The 26,519-nt window shown below is 37.9% G+C and overlaps 1 protein-coding gene across 1 annotated transcript in view; it reads left to right on the top strand.

Annotated features, from left to right (window-relative positions):
* Positions 1 to 26,519, top strand: part of LOC131245529 (two pore calcium channel protein 1B) — a 106,228-nt gene that overhangs the window by 65,082 nt on the left and 14,627 nt on the right. Inside the window, exons 14-19 of the mRNA XM_058245054.1 lie at positions 1,591 to 1,648; positions 7,830 to 7,937; positions 11,455 to 11,515; positions 14,602 to 14,770; positions 21,529 to 21,593; positions 21,953 to 22,043. Coding sequence (XP_058101037.1) covers positions 1,591 to 1,648; positions 7,830 to 7,937; positions 11,455 to 11,515; positions 14,602 to 14,770; positions 21,529 to 21,593; positions 21,953 to 22,043 — 552 coding nt within the window. The remainder of the gene's footprint in view (positions 1 to 1,590; positions 1,649 to 7,829; positions 7,938 to 11,454; positions 11,516 to 14,601; positions 14,771 to 21,528; positions 21,594 to 21,952; positions 22,044 to 26,519) is intronic.

Below are 26,519 nucleotides of genomic sequence, written 5' to 3'. Positions count from 1 at the left end.
TTGGTGCATGAGGACTTAAGACAAATTTTGGTCCGAGTAGCAGGGAACCTATATCTTAGCTTACTCGTTTTGAAGTAAGTTGGATATGGTTATATTTCTTGATTTGTATTTGGGTTGTTGATGGATAAACCACCACCTATATATATATATATATATATATATATATATATATATATATATATATATATATATATATATATAATATAGGAATGCTCAGTTGCGCACCAGTTCTCGTGAGAACTTCTTGAGAACTCATTTCCGGTGATATGAGCCCAAAATCTGAACCGTCCATGTGATGCAGCCAACTTTTACTCTGATTCAAAACTTTGGTGAGCGATGATGAAAGAGAGACAAATCAAGGGATGAAACTATTTCCTTTTTCCATGGCCCACCAGAGTTTTGGATCAGGGTAAAAGTTGGGCCCTGGGGGGTTTCATGGGGTGCTGCATCACGTGGACAGTTCATATTTTGGCCTTATATCACCGGAAATGAGTTCTCAAAAAGTTCTCACGAGAACTCATGGGACTACTGATTCTCTTTGATCTTCTTTATTAAAAATTACGTGTTGTTGCTTGCGCCAAAAAATAAAAAATAAAAAAATCCCTTAGTGCTGCTCAACCCTCATTATTAATGATGGTGATCCTTCCGTGTGGAAGTACTTTTGCCAATCATGTGTGTGGACAGATCTGATCCCATACTTCTGCTAAAGATCTGGAACTGAATGTCTCACGGATTAGAAACCTGACCAAATTATGTGTTGGATATGTGATCTTTGATACTAACAAGAGAGGTTTGATAATCAGGAAATAGAATGATCTCTTCCACTCAAAAATGCATCCATTCCTTTGAACAGATACATGTGAAGAAGGAAACAAGAAAAACACCAGCAAGCCATCCTTCTTCGGTACCACCCAGAAGTTTAGACTTCTGGGGTAGAAATTGTCAACCTCTTGGACCTGACACCTTTTATATTGACGAAGAATTAGTACAAATATGATGGATTAGAAAACCCAAATTTCAGCTATTACAATTCATTACTGTACAGCCTCACGAATCATGTCTACTTGTTGATGGATTTTTCTAGTTTGTTTTGTTTTCTTCTTTGACATTTCGCATTTATGGATCTTGATCCAAAGGGCACATGGCACTGTAAGCTCCCATGTTAGTGGAGAAATTTCTTCAATACATCTTGAAAGAATAATTGTTGACACGACATATGAATTTTTATTTCTACATTTCTTCCAATATTAGTCTGTCTGTTTGCATTAACTTGGCTGATATTCATTTAGTCTAGAGATTAAAATTATACTGTTTCGGGGTAGAGTAGACATCAAGTGTTCCATGCGTCTAGTTCCATCTTGGTTCACTTACTACTACCATTTTAATTTCTTGAGACACTGTTCGTTGAGTTCTTTTACTCTGTTAGACTTATGCAGGATCTCTCTCTAATTCTCTTATGGGATGTTCACCTTGGCTTTATACGAACATTTAGTTCATTTAGTGGTTCAATCTGCACTTGTTAGTTGAGATACCTCAACACATCCTACTTTTGTTCATGCTAATAATTTGGAACATTTCTTGGGGTTGCAGCTTGATATAGAGAATGATTCTGCTCAAACGATTTGGCAAGAGGTTGAGTTTTTCTTTGGTAAGATAATCCGTCCCCTCACAATATGTTGTGTTGGTCCGGATACTGTTTACATCTTTTCTGTTAATTATATTTATAGCACTACCATCTTGATGTCTTTTTCCCTTGGTTTGCAAAAAACTGGTAAAAAATTACTATGTCACGATTTGGAATCTAGAACGATCTACAACATACACACCAAATGTTTACCTCTGCATATGGTTTTCAACTGCTCTTTCTCCAGCCTCCCTGGCTGAGGATGCTTATCTGTGGTCCTAAAAGGCCATTCATATAATCCTCAGAGGACGATCAACCAGACTACTTGGCTTCTTGTCATGTTATATACAACAAAGGATGGCTCTAGTCTGATGAGCAGTGCCTCCCTCTGAACCTGCCACAAAAAGTTAAAACACAAAAGAGCATGCAGAAGACCAAATCCTATGTGGCAGGAGTGCACATGACTGGACTCTGGGACTAGCACAACATGGATCACCAACTGACACCTATCTTAGGGTTGCCACTTATCGCCTACCTAAGAGACCTTCCATGTGGCAACACTCTCTGATGGCCATCATTAACCCAGCGAGCCCCTTCTATGGTGATGTATGCTTGTCTGTGTCACACCTACAATTGCTAGGGAGCATATTCTCATGGTGAGCATTTAATGCTCCTGATTGGATAACATTTAATACCCAGGCAGAGTACCTTGATTGCCTTACAATGCCCCTGATGTGTGCAGTTCAGCATTTATTGCCTAAATTAGATGTCTACATCTGTGTATGCTGTGTAATATCTGCAAGCGAAGTGCCATCATGTGATGAACCTGAAGAGCTTGCCATATACCTATCATGTCCTATTGGGGTGCCTTGTTTAACCATTGGACATGAGATTCAGATTGGGACTGGGAGATCCAAATCAGTTGAATATTAGACAATTGTCTATTTCTCTTCCTAACTGAAATCAAAAGTCTAAGATGTCATGGATGAACTTTTTGGGTTATGTCCTAATACAATGGGTCTCACAATTTGGAAAGTTTGTTTTGATTCAAGTTACAACACATGTCCAACTTTTTGAGTGCTTATGTATCAACTGTGTGATACTCTTCTAGACCATCAAAGTCCCTCTTGCTTATAAAAATAGCTGGATTCCTCCTTTTTCTCAAGAGTCCAGCTATTTGCAGTGTTTTAAATATTGACGATATCGGCCGTTATATCCCATGATATGTCATGTATTGCACCTGCACGACATGAAACACACAAGTAGTGGGATATATCCCACACATTCGATCCAGTGAGCTTTTTTTTTTTTTCTCTATAAATCATGTTAAATCAATGAAAAATTATACGTTGGGAGCTTCTATTTCGAGATTTGGAGGAGAACCGAGTTGTGGAAAATTGAAAAAAATAAAAAAATTCCCAATTTTTCGCAAATCGGTTGCAATCTATGTCCAAACATAAAATCAAACATGTATGTAACCTAATCTAGTGATTCTTCTTTTGCTTTTGAATATATTGTTTGTGTTTCCACATGTCTTATTACATTTATAAATTATATGAATATACTTGCATTAATTCAATTAGACAACGCATGTATTAGGACCCCATACAAAGAAAACCTATTATGTGCACTTATTTTTTGTAATGTTTTGATTTGCAAGTGTATTGATGTCTTTTTTAACCATCACTGATTGAAAATTTTGACCAATTTCCAATGTTTCCCCATGTTTCCAACAACAGTGATACATTACGCGATACAACCGATATATACCATGTGATAACTGACACATATCCATATCCCAAGGGCGCGATACATAACACAATACCGATATTTTGAACACTGGCTATTTGCATAATATGGAAATTAATGGCAAGAGAAAAAAGGGGCAAAATAGTACTATTTGGCTAACTATGCTATGAGAATAGCATGTTAGCCATTTAATGTAACACCCCGGTTTTCAAATCCCGAGTATATGACTCGTTTTCTGAAAACCCGAGTGTTAATGTTTAAAGACATCCAAATTTCAAGTGTGTGTGTGTGTGTGTGTGTGTGTGTGTGTGTGTATTCTTTTCTCAGAGTTAACAGCTTAGCGGAAGATTAACAAATCAAGTGTAAAGGATATTGCATATACATTCAGAATATGCGAGCGGCTGCCCAAAGAGCTTATACAAGCCAATGTCTCAATACATATAATTACAAAATGAAATAATTTAACATATGCAACAAAATAAAAATGCGGCTAAACTTGAGCTGCAAAATCATGCAGCTTCCCTTGGCAATGCAGCCATGCATCCCGGTTAATTGTACCTTGTTCCTCATCAATCTGGACATGAATATCATTTAAACCACCTGCACTACTTGTACGGTTATATATTTGATGAATGAGTGGCCAGCTTAATGTGAATTCCCCTCGAGATTACACATTGTCACATTAGTTAAGTATAGTTTTAAATAATAAGACATACAAAACAATCCATGATGCGATCTTGTTTAAGTGCATGGATATGTGAATGCATATCAACTGGGGATGCACATCCAGTTGGCTAAATGAATGAACTTGTTCAACAGTCAGTCCACTCATACAGGAGAATGTGCCTTTCAAATAGTCAGCTCATTCATGCATGAGGATGGGCCTTTCAAACAGTCGGTTCATCCTTAATAAGAGAATGGACCTTTTAAACAGTCAGTCCATTCAGAATGCAAATGCCATGAATGCATGATTAATCCAAGCCATTATTATTCCAATTTGCAAACAACTGATTTAGGAAAGCTCAAAGGTCACTATGGGGGGCTCATCACCCAGCATAAGCCGATAGCTCAGGCATATTGTCCCATTACACCATCCCCGGCTCATGAGACTCAATCATTAGGATGTTTAATGGCATTCTCCTCAACCAGTGGCCAATCACAGTCTAACAAGTGGGACTTGCTATCGCATGGTCACACAAAATAATCCATCACGCTAGCTAGGGCAAATATCCAATAATCAGGGCCCCAAGGGGCAAATATCAATCAGAAAAAGCCACATCGGCACAACAATCCATGGATGGTAAGCCCACATCAATGTTTCATTTAATCCATCAATCAAAGTAGTCACTAGGTGAGGGTCCATTATAATCACAATCAGTCAAGTTACATCCCTAGTCTGGATGTACATATATTAGTGGGGTTTTCCACTAGTAGATGTAGCAATTCAAGTTCCACAATCAATTCATAAGCAATCCACAAGCATAGAAAGATATACAAGTAAAACATATAGATGTTCATACGAGATAAAGGTTAAGCATATAATTTTGATAATCAGATTCAATAACTAACACAAGTAATCATGAAGTAGATATAATTATCATCTGAAATAAAAGTTGAACTATTACTTAAGCTAACATGGAAGAGGAAATCACAAGGAGAAAGATTCATCACCTTACGAAACGACTATTACTTATCCTTGCTAATTATGAATTAAGTAACACTTATTTTCTTAACCGGGTGAGTCAACTCGGTGCTACTATGTGCGATGGTTCAAGCCTGACAAGAACAAGTTAGATTTCTTAGAGAATGATCGCCACAAGTTGTCTATAGGAAGCATTAAGGTTTTTTTTTTTTTTGTTTTTTTTTCCATATCTGAAAATAACTAGGTAAGAAAGGAATCGACTCACTGAGTTGACTCAGTTGGTGTGGACCTGGTTGGAAGAGTCACCTAGCAATGGTGTTCGTGCTAGGGCTTAGGCTGTGAAGTTGATGGGTGTTGCTGGCCTACTGGCTGAGTATGACCCTGGAACGGTTTGTGTCAACCCCTGACTTAGACGAGTCGACTCGGTTTGGCTAGGATGGTCCCCTTCTCCCTTTCTTTTCTTCTTCCTTCCTCTCTCTCTCTCTCTCTCTCTGTTCCTCTCTTCCCTCTCTACCTTTCCCTCTCCCTTGCTATTTTCTCCCCGTGGAGGGTGTTAGACAGCACGAAGAGCTCAACCAGTGAGTCGGGCGACTGGCTCAGATTCGGCCTCGCCGGATCCGAAGCCTGTCCGAACCCCCACTCTTCCTCCTCGTTTCTCTCCTTCTTTCCTCCATTCTCTCCTTCTTTTCCTCCTACATCAAAGTCCAAGGCTTTTGAACTCACCCTAACCCGACTTAGTTCGAGTCGACTGGGTCGGCTCAGTGCATCCGTACTCTCTCTCTCTCTCTCTCTCTCTTTCTTTCTCCTTCCTGGATTCCGCAGAACCCAGAGCTACTGTCTTGCCCCGACTCGGCCCGAGTCGAGCTAACTCAGATGGCTCAGTTAGCGCGGCACCGAGGCTGGCGTTGATTTCTCTCTCCCTCCTCCCCTCTCTCTTTCTCTCTTGGAATCTCGGTGGAAATCCCGAGGCAAGCGCAGTCCTTATAAAGGGTTAGGGTTGGCTTTATCAGCACCCGACAACCGTCTATCTTATGCAAGAAGCAGTTCAGATGGATGGCCACACCAACTGTTTTGACGTGCATGGTACCTAGCCACCAAGCGGGATGATTTTCCACCCCCATGGTTAATCGAAAGTACGTCCCTTGGGGATGGGTATAGCTAGGCCCTTCTCCAAAGTGTCTGAAGGCTTTGATTTTCTCCTTGGGGATGGGTCTTGGATCAAATTTTGGGATGACGTGGTGTGGGGATCTTCCTCTTAGATCTGTTTTTCTGAATTTTGCTCGTTTATTCCCTGATTCTGATACTTTGGTCCCCGTTGTTTTTTGGGATCAAGGGAAAGGGGAGTATGGGTTCCCCCTTCCCGGCTTGACCTTGCTGACGAGGAATTGGTCTCCCTTCTTTCCCTCTTGAGGGGGTATCGGCCAAGCTCTGGTTCCTCTGATACTCTAGTTTGGAGGCCCCATGAATCATGAGCTTTTTCAGTGAAATTGTTTTATTCATTGATCTCTATTTCACCAACTCAGGATTCTAATGCCCACACTGGTCCAGTCTGGGACTATGGTGCTCTTCCAAAAGTTTCAGCATTTGCATGGCTCGTTGGAAGGAAGTGGGTTCTGAAGATTGACAACTTATGCAAGAGGGCCATGATTCTCCCAAATATTTGTCTCTTGTGCTATGAGGACAAAGAATCGGTGGACCATCTCGTTATTCATTGTTGCTTTGCAAGAGAAGTTTGGATCAGCGTACTTCTGGCCTTTCATGTTTCTTGGGTGATGCTGGAGTCCATTTAGTACCTCTTATGTTCTTGGCAGGGTGGCGGGGACTATAGTCAAGAGGTCCAGATATTTCTTGCTCTTCACCTAGGATCATGAGTACAGTGAATCTTTGTATTAAGGAGAGGGTGCCCTAAGTGGCTGGTTGGGCTTGTATTGTATTTTATTTTTATTTTTCTTCTCTTTGTTCTTGCCTTTTTTGTTTCTATTGTTCTGTTATTGGCTTTTGCCTTGAATAAAATCAATATCATTCAAAAAGAAAAAAGAAAGGTTCAGAAAAGCTGCATGCTAACATCTGCGGCCCGTTTGGTTTTCCAGTTTCCTATGAAATACAAAGTAAACGAGCCAACATTATCATTTCCATGTGTTTGTTTAAACAGGAATTATGGTTTGTAAATCGAGTGTCAAATACACTTGTAAAGGAAGTAGGTTGAGTAAATTGTAAACCTTACATTTTCACACTATAAAACAACCGTTTTACAATGATATCTGGGTGAAACAAACAATGTAGCAAAATCATCATTGCAGTCAAATGTAAGTGATGTCAGCACACAATTACAAGAGTAAATAATCATTACCCATTTACGGCCATTTACCACTGTAATTGGAAAACCAAACATGCCCTTAGGGGCTGTTGGGATGTACCCCATATGACGATCGGATCATTGATCCATGGTGAATTGTCCTACACATAGACATCCATATGAATAGCGTTCGGAATGGACAACTTTCTTGGAAACCACTGTCCAAATAGCAAAATTTCTGCTCAAATCCCCATCTGGATAACTTCAAGTGGGACCCGAAGTTATCCAGATAAAGAAAAAAGGCAGAGCAAATACCAAGAAGAAAACTCCCCAAAAATACTCGTCTTTTTGGTATGTTCAAGGTGGGAGATTTTAACACGTATCCTTTACCCTAGATGCTAGATCTTGGCAAGTTATATTTAAATTAGTTCAACATGATTTGCCTCCAACATCTCACTCTGCTTTTAGACACATCATGCATGAGATTTTAATGCTGTGCTTTTTTTTTTTTTGTACAGGCTGGATTTATGTCCTTGAAGTGGCTTTGAAAGTGTATTCTCTTGGATTTGACAATTATTGGATGGAAGGTCAAAATAAGTTTGATTTTGTGGTAACGTGGGTAATAGGTAATTGCAAGCAAAAGTTGATAGCCAACTGCTGCAAGCTACAACTTCTCATGCTGAAATTTCAATGCATAATCATCATGTTTTCATTTTCATCACGTGCTTTTTAATTCAGAATTATCTACCACCTACTTATGTATGAGCCTTTGTGTCACACAGCCATTAAGTTTGTGTCACACAGCCATTAAATTGGGCCTCATAGAGCCTTTGTTGCATGGTTTCCATAATTAGATGCTTTGTGCAGGCTACACGTAGACAAGAGGAGACGTTGGTGTGGCCTACATGTGTTAAAATAAGTTAAAGGAAGCAGGTTTGATCTAGGCCATTCATGGTGCCTTGTGCAGTAGAATCTAAACCTGCTTCCTTTCATGGTCCATTGAGGGTAATGGTACACTAGATACTCTTCATTGTATAGAGCATCGGGAGTGGAGTGAGTGGTAAAGGCGGAAGAGACATTTAGCAAATATATCATTCACATAGTCGGGACAGGAGCTGCATAAAGATTCTGGAAAGATGTTTGGTATGAAGACTGCCCTCTTGGACAAGCCTTATCCTAGACTTCTCCAAGTAGTACCGTACAGCGAGCTGATGATTTCTTAATGCAACATTCAGAACCTAAATGACACAATTGAAAAATTCATTGGCCAGATGGAAAGGTTATGTAGATGGTGTCCTAGACTTGATCTAGTGATGCCTGGAAGTGTAGTTTTGAGAAGTCTGTCATAATGTCAGTGTAGTCTATTATGTGATAGTTGAGGGCGATAATAGGGGTAAGCATTTCCCATTTGCCCAAATATGGCATTTTCTTGAGTCCTCCAGGGTGGTTGCATTTGGTTGGCTAGTGGGAAGGATAAAATTCACTATCAATAATTTGAGGTTGAAGAATATGTCCCTTACAAATGTGCGTAGTTGTTTGTTGATGCATTGTGACTCAGCGAGGGAGGTGAGGGGAAGACTCTTCATTCTGTTTAGGATGGCCTGGGTGATGCTGGGGACAATTCAATGCTTCTTTGAGGTATGGCAAAGAAGTTGGGGATCCTAGTAAAGTTGCTCGTGGGTCTCTAATTGATTTGGAAATATGGGAATAGCAGGGCATTTTGCAATAGGGTAGAGGAGACTCTTTACTTGTTTCCAAAAGGGCAAAGGGAGGGTAATTAATTTTTTATTTTTTATTTTTATTTTATTATTATGATTTTTTTTTTTTTTTTTTTTTTGGGGGGGGCGGGGGCGGCGGGGGGCGCTTGTTCAAAGGGTCTTTTTCCAAAAGGTAATGGGGTTTTTACTAGAAAAAAAAAAATGAGAGATCTACACCAAAATAAAAATAAAAAAAGCAAGACCAAGAAACCAAAGAGGCTAAAGCATTATTTTGGTGATGGGATTTATTGAACAAGTTATGGTTGTTCAAAGGGTGATTGTGAACGAGATATGGTTTATTGGGGGAATGTTCTTATATGTAGAGGGTGAAGTAATTCCTTGTCATACCCCTTGATTTCTTGTACTTCTCTTTGTTGATGAAAGGATATGCATGGCGGACATTAGCAACGTTGATGATCCCATTTTCTGCGTTCTACTTTCTTTTGATATATCATTGTTCAAAATTTGGATTGATCCACTTTCTGTTTTGGAAACTCATCAATTTCTTAGTTTTGACTCTCGTCAAGCATTTTCCTGAATTCCGATTTACTTTTTCAGTTGCTTTATTCCTGGTTGTTTTGTGTTCTATTTTCTGTTGGATGAATAGCATAATTGGAAATCATTCTGTTCAAAGTAAGCAATTTCTTTGTGTAAGTACCATGAAATCTATTGGTCAAACTTTGAAGTTATTCGGTTGAATGACTAGATACATTGGTCAGTCGATGAACAATGCCTTTTTTTTTTTTTTGGGTACCTGACTGGGTCTGCTGCTTTGATTTCAACCATGCCCTCACACCATCAACAGAATTGAATAATTTCAGTCCAATATTCCAAACTTTTAGGGCCTGTTTGGATTGTGAAGTACATCAGTAATGTACTGTAAAAGTGCCATCATTATGGTTTTACAACGTTTGTTTAAACACATAATTTGGCAATCAAATGCAAACGTAATAGGAGTCGGGTAGAGGAATTTGTAATCATTATAATTTGACATTGTATTTGCAGTGGAAATCTCATATCCAAACACACACAACAGTGTATTTTTCTCTATGATTTGATGTAAAAGCATCATCATTATGATTTTACTATGCCTATCCAAACACGGGAATTGTTGGTCAAATTATCTGTTTTCATGAGACAAGTATTGTAATTTTGTAATAATTGCTCTTTAACAATACATTGCTAATGTAATTCTCATTCTGAACAATCTACATGTACAAAGCTTGTAAGGATTTACTAGTTGCAATTTTCTTTTGTTCTTTTTACTCCACTATCTGAACTATAGAACATAATTGGAATTATTGATCAACACCCTGTGTTTGTATTTTACTCTAGCAATGATTTGTGTGACAAATCTTTAATTGAGGCAGTTATTTATTGAATCTTTCTTAAATGTATATAAGCTGCAATAAGGGGTGGCAATGAGCTGGGTTTGGTCTGGGCCCTAGCCTGGCCCAAGTCCAACATGGCCCGATCTGGTCCAGCCTGGCCTGAAAATTGATAAAATCCTATTTCCCACTTGAATGTTCCTAATCTATCCGTTGATCAGGCGGGCCACACATGCACAAAGAAATAGACAAGAACCAAATCAACAGTCTACATTCGAGATGCATGGGTTGGCTAAAGAAGGATTTAAATGGTTGTGGGGTCCAAGACATGTACATATGAAGTCCGTTAGGCTAGAATGACTTGAGCCCAAGCCTGGTCCACATGGCAAGTTAATGGTCCAAGTCAAGTCCAAGTCATGTTGGGCCAGGCGGGTCACCCAGCCCATTGCCACCCTTAGCTGCAATCTTGGTTGACTGTCTTGAAAGGACTTGTTGCCAAACAGCTCTATTAGATAGTTCCATGAAGTTAAATATTTGATTTGTAATTGTAGATAACATTATATGGTAAAGGTCAGCATATAATAGAAGCGGCATGTCTTTGGGGAGAGAGAAACGCCCGCTGCTTCCATAACAGAAGCAGCTCGTCTTTGGGGGTTATTTGTAAAGTTCAGCAGTATCTAAGGGAGTGGGTGCCTTAATTGGCTTGGTTGTTTTTTCTTTCCTTTTTCCTTTGCTTGTATATTCTCTGTTCTCTCATTTTGTTTCCTTTTCTTTCTGCCTTTGTGGCCTAATAAATCAGTACCTTTCAAAAAAAGATACCATTACATGGTATGCACTACAAATGCAGTATACAATAGATGAAGCAGTATCCACAAAACTCTCAACTTCAGCAAAATATGCTAACTCTGCTTTGAAATTTCTGCATGTTTTCATTTGTCATTATTTCCTCAACGATGACCATGATCAAGCACTAGTTTTTTGTTTATCAAGAATGTGATTTACATTGTGTAGTTATAGGCGTGATGACTGAGCTTGCACAACTGTGTTTGATTTTGCAGTCATCGGAGAAACTACAACTTTGGTCATTCCTCATGCACTTCCAATCTTTAATGGAGAGTGGTAAGCATCCCATTTCCTAGACTATCTATATTATCTCGTTGTTCTTATTTCTTACATCAGGAGCATATTGGTCACAATTCTATCACTGGTTGCTGTCCAAATGCCGTGTTCTGTTTTAGAAAATACAAGTAGAAGATTCTTTTTCTTCTGATTTAAGAATGGGCTAATTTGGAGCATCCTTGTAAGTGATGTGTTGATATTGTTTCGTATAATTGTATCAACTCATTACATTGACAAAGTAGGATAGTTTGGGACATCGAGAATGGTTCTGAGAACTGTTATGTCATCTCTGGTGATCTATATATTCATCTTGGACCATTATGGATATGGTTTCATGCTCCATTTAACATGGTATTAAAACCGTGCATTGGTAGACAATAATCTTCAGGCTTCTTCACCCCAAAGGTTGAAGTTCAAGATTCATCCATTGGAAAGAGGGAAGAGGAATGGAGGGAAGTCTTAGAATTTCTATTTGCCTTCATTAGAGAGGGATGGAGGGCAGATTTTTAAGGTATTGATTTACCCTAGTTAGAGATGTAATGACAATAAATATAATGTTTCTAAATCTATTAAAGTTCTCACATCTCAGCCTTTCTTTCTCACATTTCTTTTTCTTGAAACTCCAAGAGATTTTGCTCTTAGTTAGTGTTTGGGGCGGTGAGAACTAGGCAAGAGAAAAGGTTTTCCCTGGAAATAGGTATTCTGTTGTTTGGGAATCACTTGAACCTTGAAATACAGTTTCCTTTTTGACAGTTTTCCTCTCAAAACCCCGTCGAACATTTCCCACAAAAACACATTGATTCATTTTCCAAGGTAAGCATGGAAAACATAGGAGCCAACCATTGATAGTGTGGCAGAGTGGGACCATCCATATTGCCAAAGTACATGTAGCATGCATATACATCAATCTAAACCATCTGAATCATGGACCCCACTATAGACAGGCATGTAAAATCACATGATGTGAGAAGGAGAATGGAAGGAGCTTTTGAGAGAGGCCAAGAGGGTTGTGTAGAGGTTAGATTAATCTTTCACACCCTAACCTTTTATTATGAAACCCTGAACAAAATGATATTAGTATTGTGAGAGCACCAAAACATAACAAAGACCTATACACAGTATAATACTCCACACATAAACCTATATCCTTATACCTGCACACATACAAATACGATCTTCTACAGGGCACAGCCACAAAAAAAAAAAAAAAAAAAACAGATTACTTGGAAAGTCCTACATCTGACAGTGGCAATTTGTTTGTTGAATTTGGACTGTTTACCTTTTATCATTTAACTGTCCAAATGTTGGCTGCCAAGCATACAGCTCACATAATCTGTTAGTGTGATCTTTGGGTTATGATAGATCCACAGTGGTATCCTTGGTTTGGATGTTTTGGATTGCATTATTCTTGCCAGTGTACAAATAACTCTATGTAGACTTACAGAGAGAACACTAAATTGCACTTAACATGGGTGGATTAAGTTGGTTGATGTCATGACTTCTAAATACTAGTACATTAATTTGTTTCCCAAGGAAGAAACACATCTATTCATTTTCATCCCACTTGCAGGCCACTGAAAAGTACAATTGCACGGCACTGAACTGTTCATTTTTGAGCTTTTAAACTGTCCATTTGTAGTCCTCTTAACTGTCCATTTTCAAAACCACTAGACTGTTCATTTTCATTCTATTTACAGGCCACTGAAATTTACATTTGCAGGGCACTAAAATATCCATTTTCAAGCTATTAAACTTCCATTACATTTGTAGGCACTGAAATGTATATGTACTGGGTAATGGATTTTCTGTCTCAAAGCCATTGAACTGTCCATTTTCAAACCATCAAACTGTCCATTTGAAATCTGCCTGTCATGCCCACTCAAATGTACGTTTTTAGGCCAGAAAACGCCCACTTTGAAGTTATTGAACTGCTCATTTGCATATCCTTTCCTGGCAACTGAAGTGTACAGTTGATATAAAGACCAGATTGTCCATTTACAAGCCATTATATTGTAATTTTGTAGGCCAACCTACTATTTATTTTCAAACCACTAAACTTTTCATTTCTATTCTGCTTTCACAGCACTGAGATGTATTACTGTAGGGCATGAAACTCTCCATTTGCATTCTATTTGAAAGTCACTGAACTGTTGACGTATAGAAGAACTACAATTGAAATTGAATGAAGATGAAAATACTTGTCAATTTAGTCTTTAATCTTCTCCAAGATGCCACACTTTTAACTCCAATAGTTTCAAATGCAGCAAATATACAGAAATAATAGTAGAAGAAAAATATGCCAAGTCACTCCACAGGTAACCCAATGGCATCTCACCGAAGGGGCTTGAGAGGCATTGCACCAGTAGAGTTTTGAATCCCATCCCAGGAAACAAAGATTAAACTACTAAAAAGACTCAATCATTTAATAATCAAAGTGTCTTAGTCTATTCCATTCCAGACATATTGCTATAGTTATAGCCTTTTACTCAAATCCTTAACTAATCAAAAAGCCAATGTTAAATTCCTATTGGTTTCCCTTTTACGTTCTTCACAGTTTTGATTTTCTGAAGTTTTCCCTTGTACGGTTGTACCTCAAGAGAGACTAGTGGCAGATAAACTCTCTAACCAATGCAGTGGATTGCCATTAAATGTATGCACTTTTTTTCTGCGTATTTTGGCAGTTGCCCCTTTTGTTCTTTTAATACACAACAAACCGTGTTGGCATGTGACCGTTACCAATGTGAGCCTCTGCCATGGCCAGTTCCAAAGCAAGAGGCTGATGTCTAGTAGGCAGTTGTTTGTGTAACTTTTGCCAACTCACCATTTAAATGTCAACCCCAAATTGCTAGTAGAAAGGCTATGATAATGATGATAGTGACATGTTTAACAATTGATGAGGTTCTTGATAGCCATGCAATTCTAAGAACGTGTAAGAACCTCACAAGAGGGACAAGCAGATGAGCTATTAACAGAGTTGCATTTTGAAGACAATTTTTATACATATCTAGTGTCTTGATTCTCTAAAAAGTGAATTCACTTGAACACTTACAAAATACATATTAATGATGTGTCTTTCTTGATAATAGGATACGGTACCTTCTAATTGCGAGGATGTTGAGATTGATCAGGCTTTTGATGCATGTTCAACGCTATAGAGCTTTTGTGGCAACATTCTTAACCCTCATACCAAGCTTGATGCCATATCTTGGGACTATTTTTTGCGTGTTATGCATTTATTGCTCTCTTGGTTTACAGGTATGTAGTGACTATGAGTGTTACAACTTTTCAATAACTTTGTCTTCTTTGTCAATTCTTGACTTTGAAATTAAGAAAAAAAATATATAGAAGGGGAATAATTTGCTAAATCAAGGCTCAGAATTCTTGAACATTTTATGTGAAATTAAAATTGTTCAAATGCTCTATTACCGGTAATACATGCTAAGATGTTATTTGCTCTATGCCACAATACTTTTTAAGACAACTAGTAACTATTATACAACTATGATGATTGATATGTATATGATGTGCACAATATGCAACTTGAAATGGTTAGGCCTCGAGTGTTATCTTTTTCCTTGATTCTCAACCCCATGCAATACTTAAGCCATTGCTTATGTCATAAGTTCAAAATAATGTTTCTTCTGACTTCTGAGCAGTTTTTAAAATGTTTTATAGTTGCCTTAAAAATTTTCCAATTCTTTAATTAGCAAGCATAAAATGAAAACCACTAAAGTAATTCAATCATCCTCCTTGGCGCTGGCGGCGTCATCATCATCAATGCCTTGTCCTGGCTACTTGGGTCCAACTTTTATAAATCCTGTAATCCTAAACTCAGTAAGTGAACAAGCCTTCATTTCCGTCTTCACCACAGCAATCCAACTCCTTTTAGGTCTTCCTCTTATCCTCTTTGCAGTTCCTTCAACCTGGCCAATGTTTCCCTTTTTACCAGTCTCTCGACATCCTCATGTCTACAACACTCAATCTTGGTCAATTAGTTGTCTTACATTTTTTTGAAGTCTATTGATATATGTGGCCATCACATCATGCTCCAGAGGCACCTCCGCTTCATCCACTTGGCTCAAATTCTATTGGAATTGTCCCATCCTTTTGAAAGACTGGATGGAGAAACTAGAGAATAGAAAGAGAAGAAGAAGAGAGAAGGATGTTCTCGTTACCACCCTCTTCCCTAATTCTTTTTTTTTTTAGATGATTAAACTAAAATCCTAATTACAATTGTAGTCTAAAAGAGAAAAGCAACAAGGATTAGAGACTAAAATGAATTAGGAAACATAAAAACTAATCCTATTAAACTTAATCCTATGTATATGGTACACTACAGGTGTACAAAAATCTGTGTGCAAACTAACACTCCCACTCAAGTTGGAGCATGGATCTCGTTGATGTTGAGTTTGATGATAATGCTCTTGAGGTGCACTGTTGATGTGGCATTGGTGAAGACATCTACTATCCGATTTGCTAATTGCCTTTTGTACCTCATTCCCCAAGCCCATCTTTCGCTACCCTTCTTTATATAGTCAACCATTTCTTTCTATGCCTCCCTAACCTTCGCTTCAAAATTCCACTTGCCTTCTTTTATCATTTTCTCCCTAAATATAACTAACCTTTCTCATTTAAAATTCCACTGTCTTATTTTTGGGCGATTTTTACTTTTACCTCCTCTTGCTAGCTCTCGACATGCACATGTAAGACCACTAGTCTATGCTTCATTATTAAGGGTTCACTTACTAATTATACCTGCATTTTGACCGCTCTATCCTCTTCACCAAGAAAAAGGTCTATTTATAATAACTATCGTCCACTCTTAAGAGTCACCAAATTCCCACCTTCCCTTTTAAAATAACTATTCTCTATTGCAAAGATATGCCATTAGAACTTCAAGGATTGCCTCTCTTGACTTATTTCTTTCCCCAAACCCATGTCACCGATGTAGAAACCAGCCTCCCTACAAATGTGGCGAAAGACAATCTCTACGGAGGATGTGTGAATTCTAAGGTCATTCAATATAAAAATGGGACACCAAAGAGATGTACATTTCTCAATGGCCCAAGTGCATCACACGAATTGCCCTCAACAACAAGCTCCTACCAATATAAGAGACATCGCGATTAATCACCAAAAGATCTTATATTTGATTGCCGAAAAACTTCCACCAACCCTGTAAGAGACGATGGTTTTAATCGCTAAAAGTTACTCTACTTGAAATCTTGAACCCATCGTCAGAAAACGATAATATAAATGGATAAGGTATTGAGATTGCCCATGGGGCTTCCATAAGCACTAAGCTTTCCACATCACCTAGGAGGGAGTACACATGCTTCAGATTCTTTTCGCGGTGTGTGATAGTTGTCAATCACTACCCTCCGCTTGTGAAGAAGTTCGGAAATGAAGATCTGCTTGAGCACATCTGATGGTTGACCCACCCAAATCCTGAGAAGCATTTTGATTATGACTTTGGCCAACAATGAGGGCTGGTTCTTTTATTCCATTCCTTCCAAATTCCCCACATGATTGCATGTATTTATTTATTATTATTATTATTTTTAGGCTTGTTACAACTGTTGTTCCAACCATCAACAAGTTCTGCAATTTCTGTTAGGAGGTTCAATCAATTTTGAATAGGTGAAAAATCGAGACCGAATGGTCTAACCCATCTTGCAATAGATAAATAGATGATCAAATGACTTTTCTCCCTCCAATAAATGAAGGCAAATTATTTTCCTTTGAAGGGTAATGCGTTTAATTTATTAAAATCCCTTTTGAAAATTACAAAACAGCAAGAGATACAACAAAACAGAGCCACTATTACACCCCCAAAACAGATTGTGCCACATTAATATCTACTAGACATGATCTAGCTGCCCAATCTAGAGCTTCCCTCTGTGCTTTTGAAAGGGTTTCTTCCCAAGGCCCCTACTTATTGCAGAAGCATTGCGCGTTACGTTCCCCCCATATGTTCCTGAGGACTGCTAGCAAACACAACTGCGAAAGAAAATGAAGCCAATGTTGGGAGAGCAAATTTTCTTTTTTTGAATATTGACATGGAGCTCCATCACCATATCCATTTCATTTTCTCAAAGGCTTCTTTCAAACTTTACCTTTCAAGGTTGTTTTCTGAAAGCAAAGATCCTCCCCCAGTGAACCTCTTGCCTTGACCAAGTTTAAATTTCACCCTCTTTGTGAAGACTGCGTCATCCCCTTTTAAGAATCCCAATATTTAGCAGTAGCTTTCCAAATAAAATACCCTTTACTGATAGAGCTAGTATTGGGCTGGGCCTAGGCCTGGAAAGTGAGGGTATTGGGCCTAGGCCTGACAAGGATACTCCACACATGTAAGTATAGTGAATATGTTGGCAAGGGTGTTTTCTAAAAGCAAAGATCCTCCCACAACGAACCTCTTGCCTGGACCAAGTTTAAATTTCACCCTCGTTGTGAAGACTTCGTCATCCCCGTTAAAGAATCCCAATATTTAGCAGTAGCTTTCCAAATAAAATACCCTTTACGATAGAGCTAGTATTGGGCCGGGCCTAGGCCTGGAAAAATCAATATTTTGAATAGGCTCAGCCCGGTAGGCCTGACCTGAATCTGGGCTTGAACTAATCCCAGGCTCACCAATTGGCAGGCCTGTTTACCATTCTTTACTACTGCACAAAAAAATCAATATCTTGAATAGACCCGACCCGACAAGTTCCAAATCCAGGATAGAACTAACCCTGGGCCCTCCCATTGCCAGGCCTACCACCCTTTGACCTCCCCACATTTCCTTGCAATAATAGCTTTCTAAAGAACCTCTTGTTTTTTTACCTAACTTCCACTACTATTTAGCCCAGAGAGCCCATTTTTTATTTTCAATTCTACAAATACCCATCCAACCTTCCTCCTTTGACTTTTGGACATCCTCGCATTTATGAGATGGAATTTATGCCCTCATCTTCAACCTTCTTGAAGGACTCTTCACCTTAGATGGTCTCTTAAACAAGGAGGTAATATGTAGGGAGATTAGTAAGAGTAGATAACGGGTGTGCCAAATCGGTTACGTATCGGCCGTATCGGCCGATACGTAACGGTAACGGTGCGAACCGTTACCCGTTTCGGGGCCGTATCGGCCGATACGATTTTTTGTACCCGTATCGGCCAATACGGGCCCGTTACGGGGTGTAACGGCCGTAACGGTAACTTTTTTTTTTTTTTTTTTCATTTTTAGCTCATTTTTTGCTTTTTTTTTGAAACCTCTTGCTTCCAAACTGTTTTTACTCCTTCTACTACTAATTTCGACCAACCTTAGCTAGATATTTCAGATAAAAACACATTATATTACAGATTTTTTTGAATCAAAGCTCGGTGGGCCATTTTTCAGAAATTCGTCAAAAATAGGTATTTATATTTTTTTAATATGTTTTGCTGTTTTAATCATGTCATATGATGTGTTATCATGTCATATGATGTGTTAATCATAGTAGAACATGTTAATGTACATTTTACAGATTTGGGGTGCCATTTAAGAATTTTTTAATATTTTTTTCTATTTACGCATGAATTTTGGCCCCTTTTTTTAAAATTCGAAAAATCAAATTTTAATGGTTGTTTTGCTGTTTTAATCATGCCATTTGATGTGTTAATCATAGTAGAACATGTTAATGTGCATTTTACAGATTTGGGGTGCCATTTTATATTTTTTTAATATTTTTTTCTATTTACGCATTTATTTTGGCCCTTTTTTTGAAAATTCGAAAAATCATTTTTTAATGATTCTTTTGCTGTTTTAATGACGTCATATGATGTGTTAATCATAGTAGAACATGTTAATGTGTATTTTACAGATTTGGGGTGCCATTTTATATATTTTTTATATTTTTATTTACGCATTTATTTTGGCCCTTTTTTTGAAAATTCGAAAAATCATTTTTTAATGATTCTTTTGCTGTTTTAATGATGCCATATGATGTGTTAATCATAGTAGAACATGTTAATATGCATTTTACAGATTTGGGGTGCCATTTTATATTTTTTTAATATTTTTTTCTATTTACGCATTTATTTCGGCCCTTTTTTTGAAAATTCGAAAATCATTTTTTAATGATTCTTTTGCTGTTTTAATGATGTCATATGATGTGTTAATCATAGTAGAACATGTTAATGTGCATTTTACATATTTGGGGTGCCATTTTATATTTTTTTTATATTTTTTTCTATTTACGCATTTATTTCGGCCCTTTTTTTGAAAATTCGAAAAATCATTTTTTAATGATTCTTTTTCTGTTTTAATGATGTCATATGATGTGTTAATCATAGTAGAACATGTTAATGTGCATTTTACATATTTGGGGTGCCATTTTATATATATATTTTATATTTTTTTCTATTTACACATGAATTTTGGCCCTAAAAAATAATTGCAAACACCTAAATGTAAGATATTTTCATATTACATTCATTCTAATATATCTATCATTGATAGTAGATAGTTAGAAAATTAAATATATGAATTTTGTAGTCAAATTCAGGTTATCTGGTTCATAAATTCATCAGACAGTCCGATACAACTTCTCACCAAAGAGTGGACCGTTACACCACCATAAACATGTTTCAATTTATAAATGAATGCATATTTGGAATGCTTAGAATATTCCGGATTTAATCCATATTTTTTTTATATTTTTTTGGCAAAAAAAAAATTTTGCGCCGTTACGGGCCGTTACGCCCCCGTATCACCGTTACGCCCCCGTATCCGTATCGGTTTTGGAGGTCACCGTTACGCCAACCGATACCGATACGGGACACCTTATGACATTTGATATGAGTTATGTGGCACCACCAAGCAAGAGATACCTTTTGCATCTAGCCAACATTTTTCCTGAAATTCTCAATCACATTCATTGGGTTCCATATGGCACATAGCAAACAACCTCGGGTTAGCCTCCAAGGTGAGACCAAGGTAAGTCATTGGAGTGATACTAATCTACACTACAAAAAGAGAAAAGGCCTCCATAGCATTAATGTCCTATCCAACCCTGACAATTGCACTCTTGCTGCAGTTACCCTAAAGCACTAAGACTGCTTCGTGAAATCTCAAAAAGGCGTTGGTGATCCCAACTTGAGAGTTAGATGATTTGCAGAGAATTGTATCATCAGCAAATTTTAAGTGAGAGATGGAGAGACCCTAATTTCTTGTGAAGAAGCTTTGAAGGATGGCCGAGTTAGAAGCACTAAGAATTAACTTGCTAAGGCCTTTGCCAATGATAGAGAAGAGGAAGGGAAATCAAGGATCCCCTTAGCAGAGATCTCTCAAGTGTTTAAAGCACTCTTTAGGAGCACAGTGAATCCGAATCGAGAATTAAGCCATTAAGCCATTGGAATGCAACTCCAAATTGACTTTCTTGCTTTATACCAAAGGCTGTTTTACTGAGTAAAGATACAAGGAACAACCACTTCACCCTAACTAAGCCTTTTCCATATTGCAAACAATGCCCGGATTCTCGAATCCAATACTCATTTGCAATAAGAATGCGGTATATAATATGGGGACCCTTGACGAAGCACCTTGGAATGGAGAAATGAAATTGAACATGACTCTACTCGCTAGCACTTTGGCCAAGATTTTATGTAAAGCTTCCACCAAGCTAAACTCCCTTTCTTCGGAGTAAGAATGACTCAGGTCTAATTAACTCCCTTGTGGATATGTGCCCTTGCATGAAACTCATTGGAGATCAACAATAGATCATCTTGAATTGCATCCCAATTTTATTTCTATAGAATGCCATCATGAACCCATCAAGTTCATTATTTGTATTTAAATACAATGGTAGTGTCGAAAGTTGCTTCTCCTTTTACCTTTTCTTAGTTTACTTGTGGTGCATTCAATAACATACTGTTAACAATGTGGTTAAATCATCTTATTATAGTTTTACATATTGGAAAAAGGTTCAAATTGTCAATTGCCCAATCATTTCATAACAAACAAAGCATTTTTCTAATATTATGCTTCTCATTTATAGCTCTTTGGTGGAATAGTCAACTCTGGAAATCCGAAGTTGGGAGGAACAGATCTTTCTGACAATGAGTATCCTTCATATAATGCTTTTCTCAACTATCCATCGTGTTATTAATTTATAATTGTTAACGGCTTTTTTCTGATACCAATCGATTTATTTGAATTAACTCACTATTGAAAGTTGGGTTGGAAATATAGTGTTTTCACAAAGTAACTTGTTTTTTGGAATTGATTTTGCTAATCAACACCATGCATTGCTTTTTTCAAAGATAGCACACCTGCACTTGCATTTGTTTATGGACAAATCAATAACTGAATTTATCATGCACTAGAATTCTCGTATTCCTTGTGCATTGCTCAACCCATGTTATTTAATTATCTTTGGAAGAACTTTCAGTTCCTTGTGCAAATGTCCTTAACAAAGTAAGCTATCTACTTTTCAATTTCAACGACTATCCAAATGGGATGGTGACACTTTTCAATTTGTTGGTCATGGGAAACTGGCAAGTGTGGATGCAGGTAATGAGAACTTCTTAAGATTCTCCATAATCTATGAATTTTTATTTATTTTTGCCCTTTTTTGCATCTATGGTAGGTATTAATGCTGTTGTAGAAGAACTTGTGACCTTTTCTGGTGTAGGACAGCCTAATCCAACCTTAAATGAATGTGGTATTTGAAAGGGGCAGATTTATGCGATCTTTAAAAACAAATTTAAAAAAATCAGCCTTATACATCATAAACACAAGAAGGAAATAAGGTTGATGTAGCAATGATCATGGCCATCCATCACAAACACAAAGTATTGAATCTTCAAATCTGAATTTAGTTGGATCCGGCGAAAGATAGAACTTTTGTCTTGCGATAGGTCCGTCTAACGATCTAAGTGGATTTTTTAATCCAGAAAATAGGAATTTTCTGGATTGAGAATTCTGGAAAATTCAGAAAATAAAAAATTGGTGGTTCTTCAAATTTAAGGCTTTGGGTGATGGGATTTGAAGAAGGTCAAAATATGTAAATGTGGGGATGAAAATCTTTCAAGATCTAAGGATTTAGATAAAAAGAAATAGGATTGGCTTCTAGATCTAAAGATTTTAGGAGAAAATGAAGAAAATAGGTTTAAAGAAAAGAGTACCTCGAGAAAAGAAAGAAGGAGAGAGAAGTAGAGGATGAGAAATCACTTCCCTGGGCCTCACGCTCTTTTCCAATCATTGAAGGTCAAAGATGAAATCGTTAGAAGCAAAAGCTTTTTTTTATCATAAACGTAATATAGCATCCTTTAGGTTTAGGGCAAAACACCCTTATAAATTCGTAATTACATGAAATTACTAAAATACCTCTACTAAAAAAAGTTTCAAAAAAAAAAAAAATCGCACAAAAATTGTGCGCACACTGTCCCAAAACTCAAATAAATCAAATGTTCATAAACTAAATTTAAATTCAAGATGCCTAATGGGCCCCGATGATAGCACCGTGAAGGTGGCACAATGAAGGTGAGCCGTGACGATATAACGGTCCGATCACACTATCTTCGCGATCCAACGGTCCAAATGTCTCATTTAAGCAACTTACATCGATCACGAACACATGTGTAAGGTCTTCAACCTCTAGAGACCCGACCCGTACCTGTCGTCTAACCATATTGACACGGGTAATGCACGCCTCCCGCATTGATATACTTTGAATGGTCTGGATTCTGCATCATTTTCTATATCATCATCATCATCAAAGTCTTATCCCAACTAATTGGTGCCAACTACATTAATCTCGTTTCGTTGTATCACTCTATCAATTACCATGTCCTCTGTTAAACCATAGGTCCTCAAGTCCTGTCTTACTACCTCCACACATGTCCTTTTGGGCTTTTACTTACCCTTATAGAGGCTTCAACTTAAACCAACTCACTGCTAACCGATGTAGTTCTTGGTCTCTGTGGCAAATGGCCAATCCATTTGAGTGTAGTTTCCTTCATCTTATTACCCATTGGTACTACTCCTAAGTTCCCTCGAATGAATTCATTCTTGATTCTATCCTTCCTTGTCTTGCCACTCATCCATCTCAACATTCTTATTTCTACTACGCTCATCCTATGAACATGTTGTTCCTTTACTACCCAATATTCTATCCCATAACGCATTGTTGATCTTATACCTATAATTTCCCTTTTAGTTTCATTTGTATATGTTGAATTGGTGATCACATAAAACTCCAGAGACACATCTCCACGTTGTCCAACTAGGTCTAATTTTATGAGCAACATCCTTCTCAATCACTCCGTTCTCATAAATTATTGACCCAAGATATCGAAAGTGGTCATTTTGGGAACTTATTAGTCAACCATCTTAACTACTTACTCATTTTCACTCCTATTGTTACTAAAATTGCATTTCATATACTTTCTTCTTGTCTGACTAATTTTAAAACCTTTAGATTCTAAGCCATCCTTCCATAGTTTTGGCTTTTCATTTACTCTCTCCCTCGTCTCGTCAATCAAAACTATGTCATCTACAAACAATATACAACACATGATCTCTTCTAGTAAATGCCTTCTTAACTCATCCATAACAAAAGCAGAAAGGTACTAGCTGAAAGCCGACCCTTGGTTCAAGGCTATAGTAACTGGAAATTCACTTGTCTCTCCACTAGTAGCCCTTATGTTTGCTATTGCTCACTCATGATATCCTTAATCATGTCAATATATCCTCTTGGAACTCCTTTCTTTCCCCACATGAACCGGATTAACTCTCTAGGGACCGCATTTTATGCTCTCTCTAAGTCTCTCTAAGTCCAATAAAGACCATGTGTAGATCCTTCCTCCTCTTCCTATATTCCTCCATTAGCTGTCTTAGTAGGAAAAATAGCCTCAGTGGTCAACATTCGTGGCATGAAACCAGATTGATTTTCTGATACCTTCACCTCATGCCTTAATCTTTGCTCAATCACTCTCTCCCAAAGTTTCATAGTATGACTTGTAATTTTAATCCTATGATGGTATAACCTTTTCTATATATATTCTATTATAATTGTTGCCCTTGCCAAGTAAAGTACTTATAGGAAATCACCATTAATTTGTATAATTGTTTATTGTGCTTGTATGCTATATGACCTGGGTATGATGTATTATGGCACAGGTACATCATGGGTATGCATTTTCACTTTAGGGCACAACTATGCTACCAATTTTGAAGTGTTCAAGTAACCTAGCTTGATCAATTAAGGTGTCACACTCCATTTTGCTTGTTAGCCTGTTATTGTGCACCAAACTCGTCCTACATAATACGTTGTATCCAATTTATATCCTCAATGAGGGGAGGCCTAAAGGGCTTGGATTGAAGTGGCAAAAAGGGATGTGAAAGCTTGTTCACATGTCAATTATAGGGCCCTATATAGGATTTGTTAGTGAAACACGATTCATAAAGCTAGCCCCAAATAGCTGGGAGAAGGCTATGATATTGTTGATGATTAAATAGTTACTTATTGCTCCACTAGGTATCCTTGTTGATTATGGAATCATCTGAGAATACACATGATTAAATAGTTACATATGGCTTCACTAGGTCTCCTTGTTCATCATGGAATCATGCGAGTGATACTATTTTTATTTGTGAGATAAGCAGATCACTTGATTCGTATACTTGGCTAAATATATATTTTAACTGGTTGATCTAATTTCATTGGTGGGGTTTAGTGGTCTCACCAAGGTGTAGGAGTTTGCATTGACAACTTTGGCCGATAAGTTCCTTTACCACTGTTACTGTACGAAACATAGACTTTGCAACTTCTGCTCCATGTGCAAAAGGAAGAACTACTTCGTTGTAATGTGGCTAGAGAATCTGGAAGCTATTTTCTTAAGTTCTTCATGTTTTCTTGGATATTCCATCAAAATTTGGTGACGTGGTTAAAATGTAGGGAAGCAAGCCTTTCAAGGTAAGGGGTAGAATCCTACGGTAGATGTCTTTGTTTACTATTTGTTGAGAATATGTCACTATCTTATTTTTAGGAATATGATAGAGCCATTTTGAAAGGTAGAAAAGAGAATGAAGAGCAACACTTATAGAGTGGGTCCTCGTGAAGTCCAAATTTCATGGGCTGGCTCCTTCAGTCTTCAATTGGCTGCTCGTGACAAATTGTGATAAGGAGAGGGATAATGTGACCCTATGGTGGAAGATCCCACCTAGTGGTTGGTTAAAATTAAATTTCGATGGCTCTTGTCTTGGAAATACGAGGGATTGCAGAATCGGAGGCGTCCTTTGTGACAACAAAGGCCAAAATCATTTCTTTTTTCAAGTTCTGCTGATGGATTCTTTGTCAGAAGTAGAGACAAGCTTCGAGAGATTATATGATCTTTTCAGGTAGGTTCTCCAGGTCATTGATAATTGAGGGGGATTGAAGCGAATGATGTTATTTCATGCTCAGCGTATGGGTCTTTCCAAGCCTTCTTTTCTTTACAATGAAATTTGTGGCATGGCATCGAGGATAAACATTTTGTTTATCCATGTGAAAAGAGAAGGCGGTTAGGTGACCAATGTTTCAACTAAAGAAGGGTTCTTTGATCTTCTTTGTATCCGTAATTCTTTTTCACCTTAGTGAAGCTCGTTTCCTCCTTTCTAGTAAATTTCCATTTTGGGAGGACGTATGAAGGGGTGAATTACCCTTACAAGTTGTGTTCCCGAACATGTCCCGCCTTACTCCGGATTAATATAGTGGTTTGCTAGGTGTAGGGGTGTACATCGAGTCGAACCAAGTCGAGCTTGTCTCAGCTCGACTCAGCTCAGCCACTTGCTGACCTCAGCTTGAACTCGGCTCGGCTCGGTCCTTGAGCCTGACTGGCCAACTCGGCTTGGTTCGATCAGCAGCTCGGGCCAGTTCAAGCTGAGTTCGCCATTGCAGCATTTTCACAAACACCTGTACTGCACCTTCAAAATCTCACTGTATTTGAGACAGCAGCAATGGTTTTACAGGTATTTTATCAAACACCTTCTAAGCAACATAAAAAT

Source organism: Magnolia sinica, chromosome 5, assembly GCF_029962835.1.
Source record: "Magnolia sinica isolate HGM2019 chromosome 5, MsV1, whole genome shotgun sequence".
Classification (NCBI taxonomy): domain Eukaryota; kingdom Viridiplantae; phylum Streptophyta; class Magnoliopsida; order Magnoliales; family Magnoliaceae; genus Magnolia; species Magnolia sinica.
This window is presented reverse-complemented; position numbering and strand designations above follow the sequence as displayed.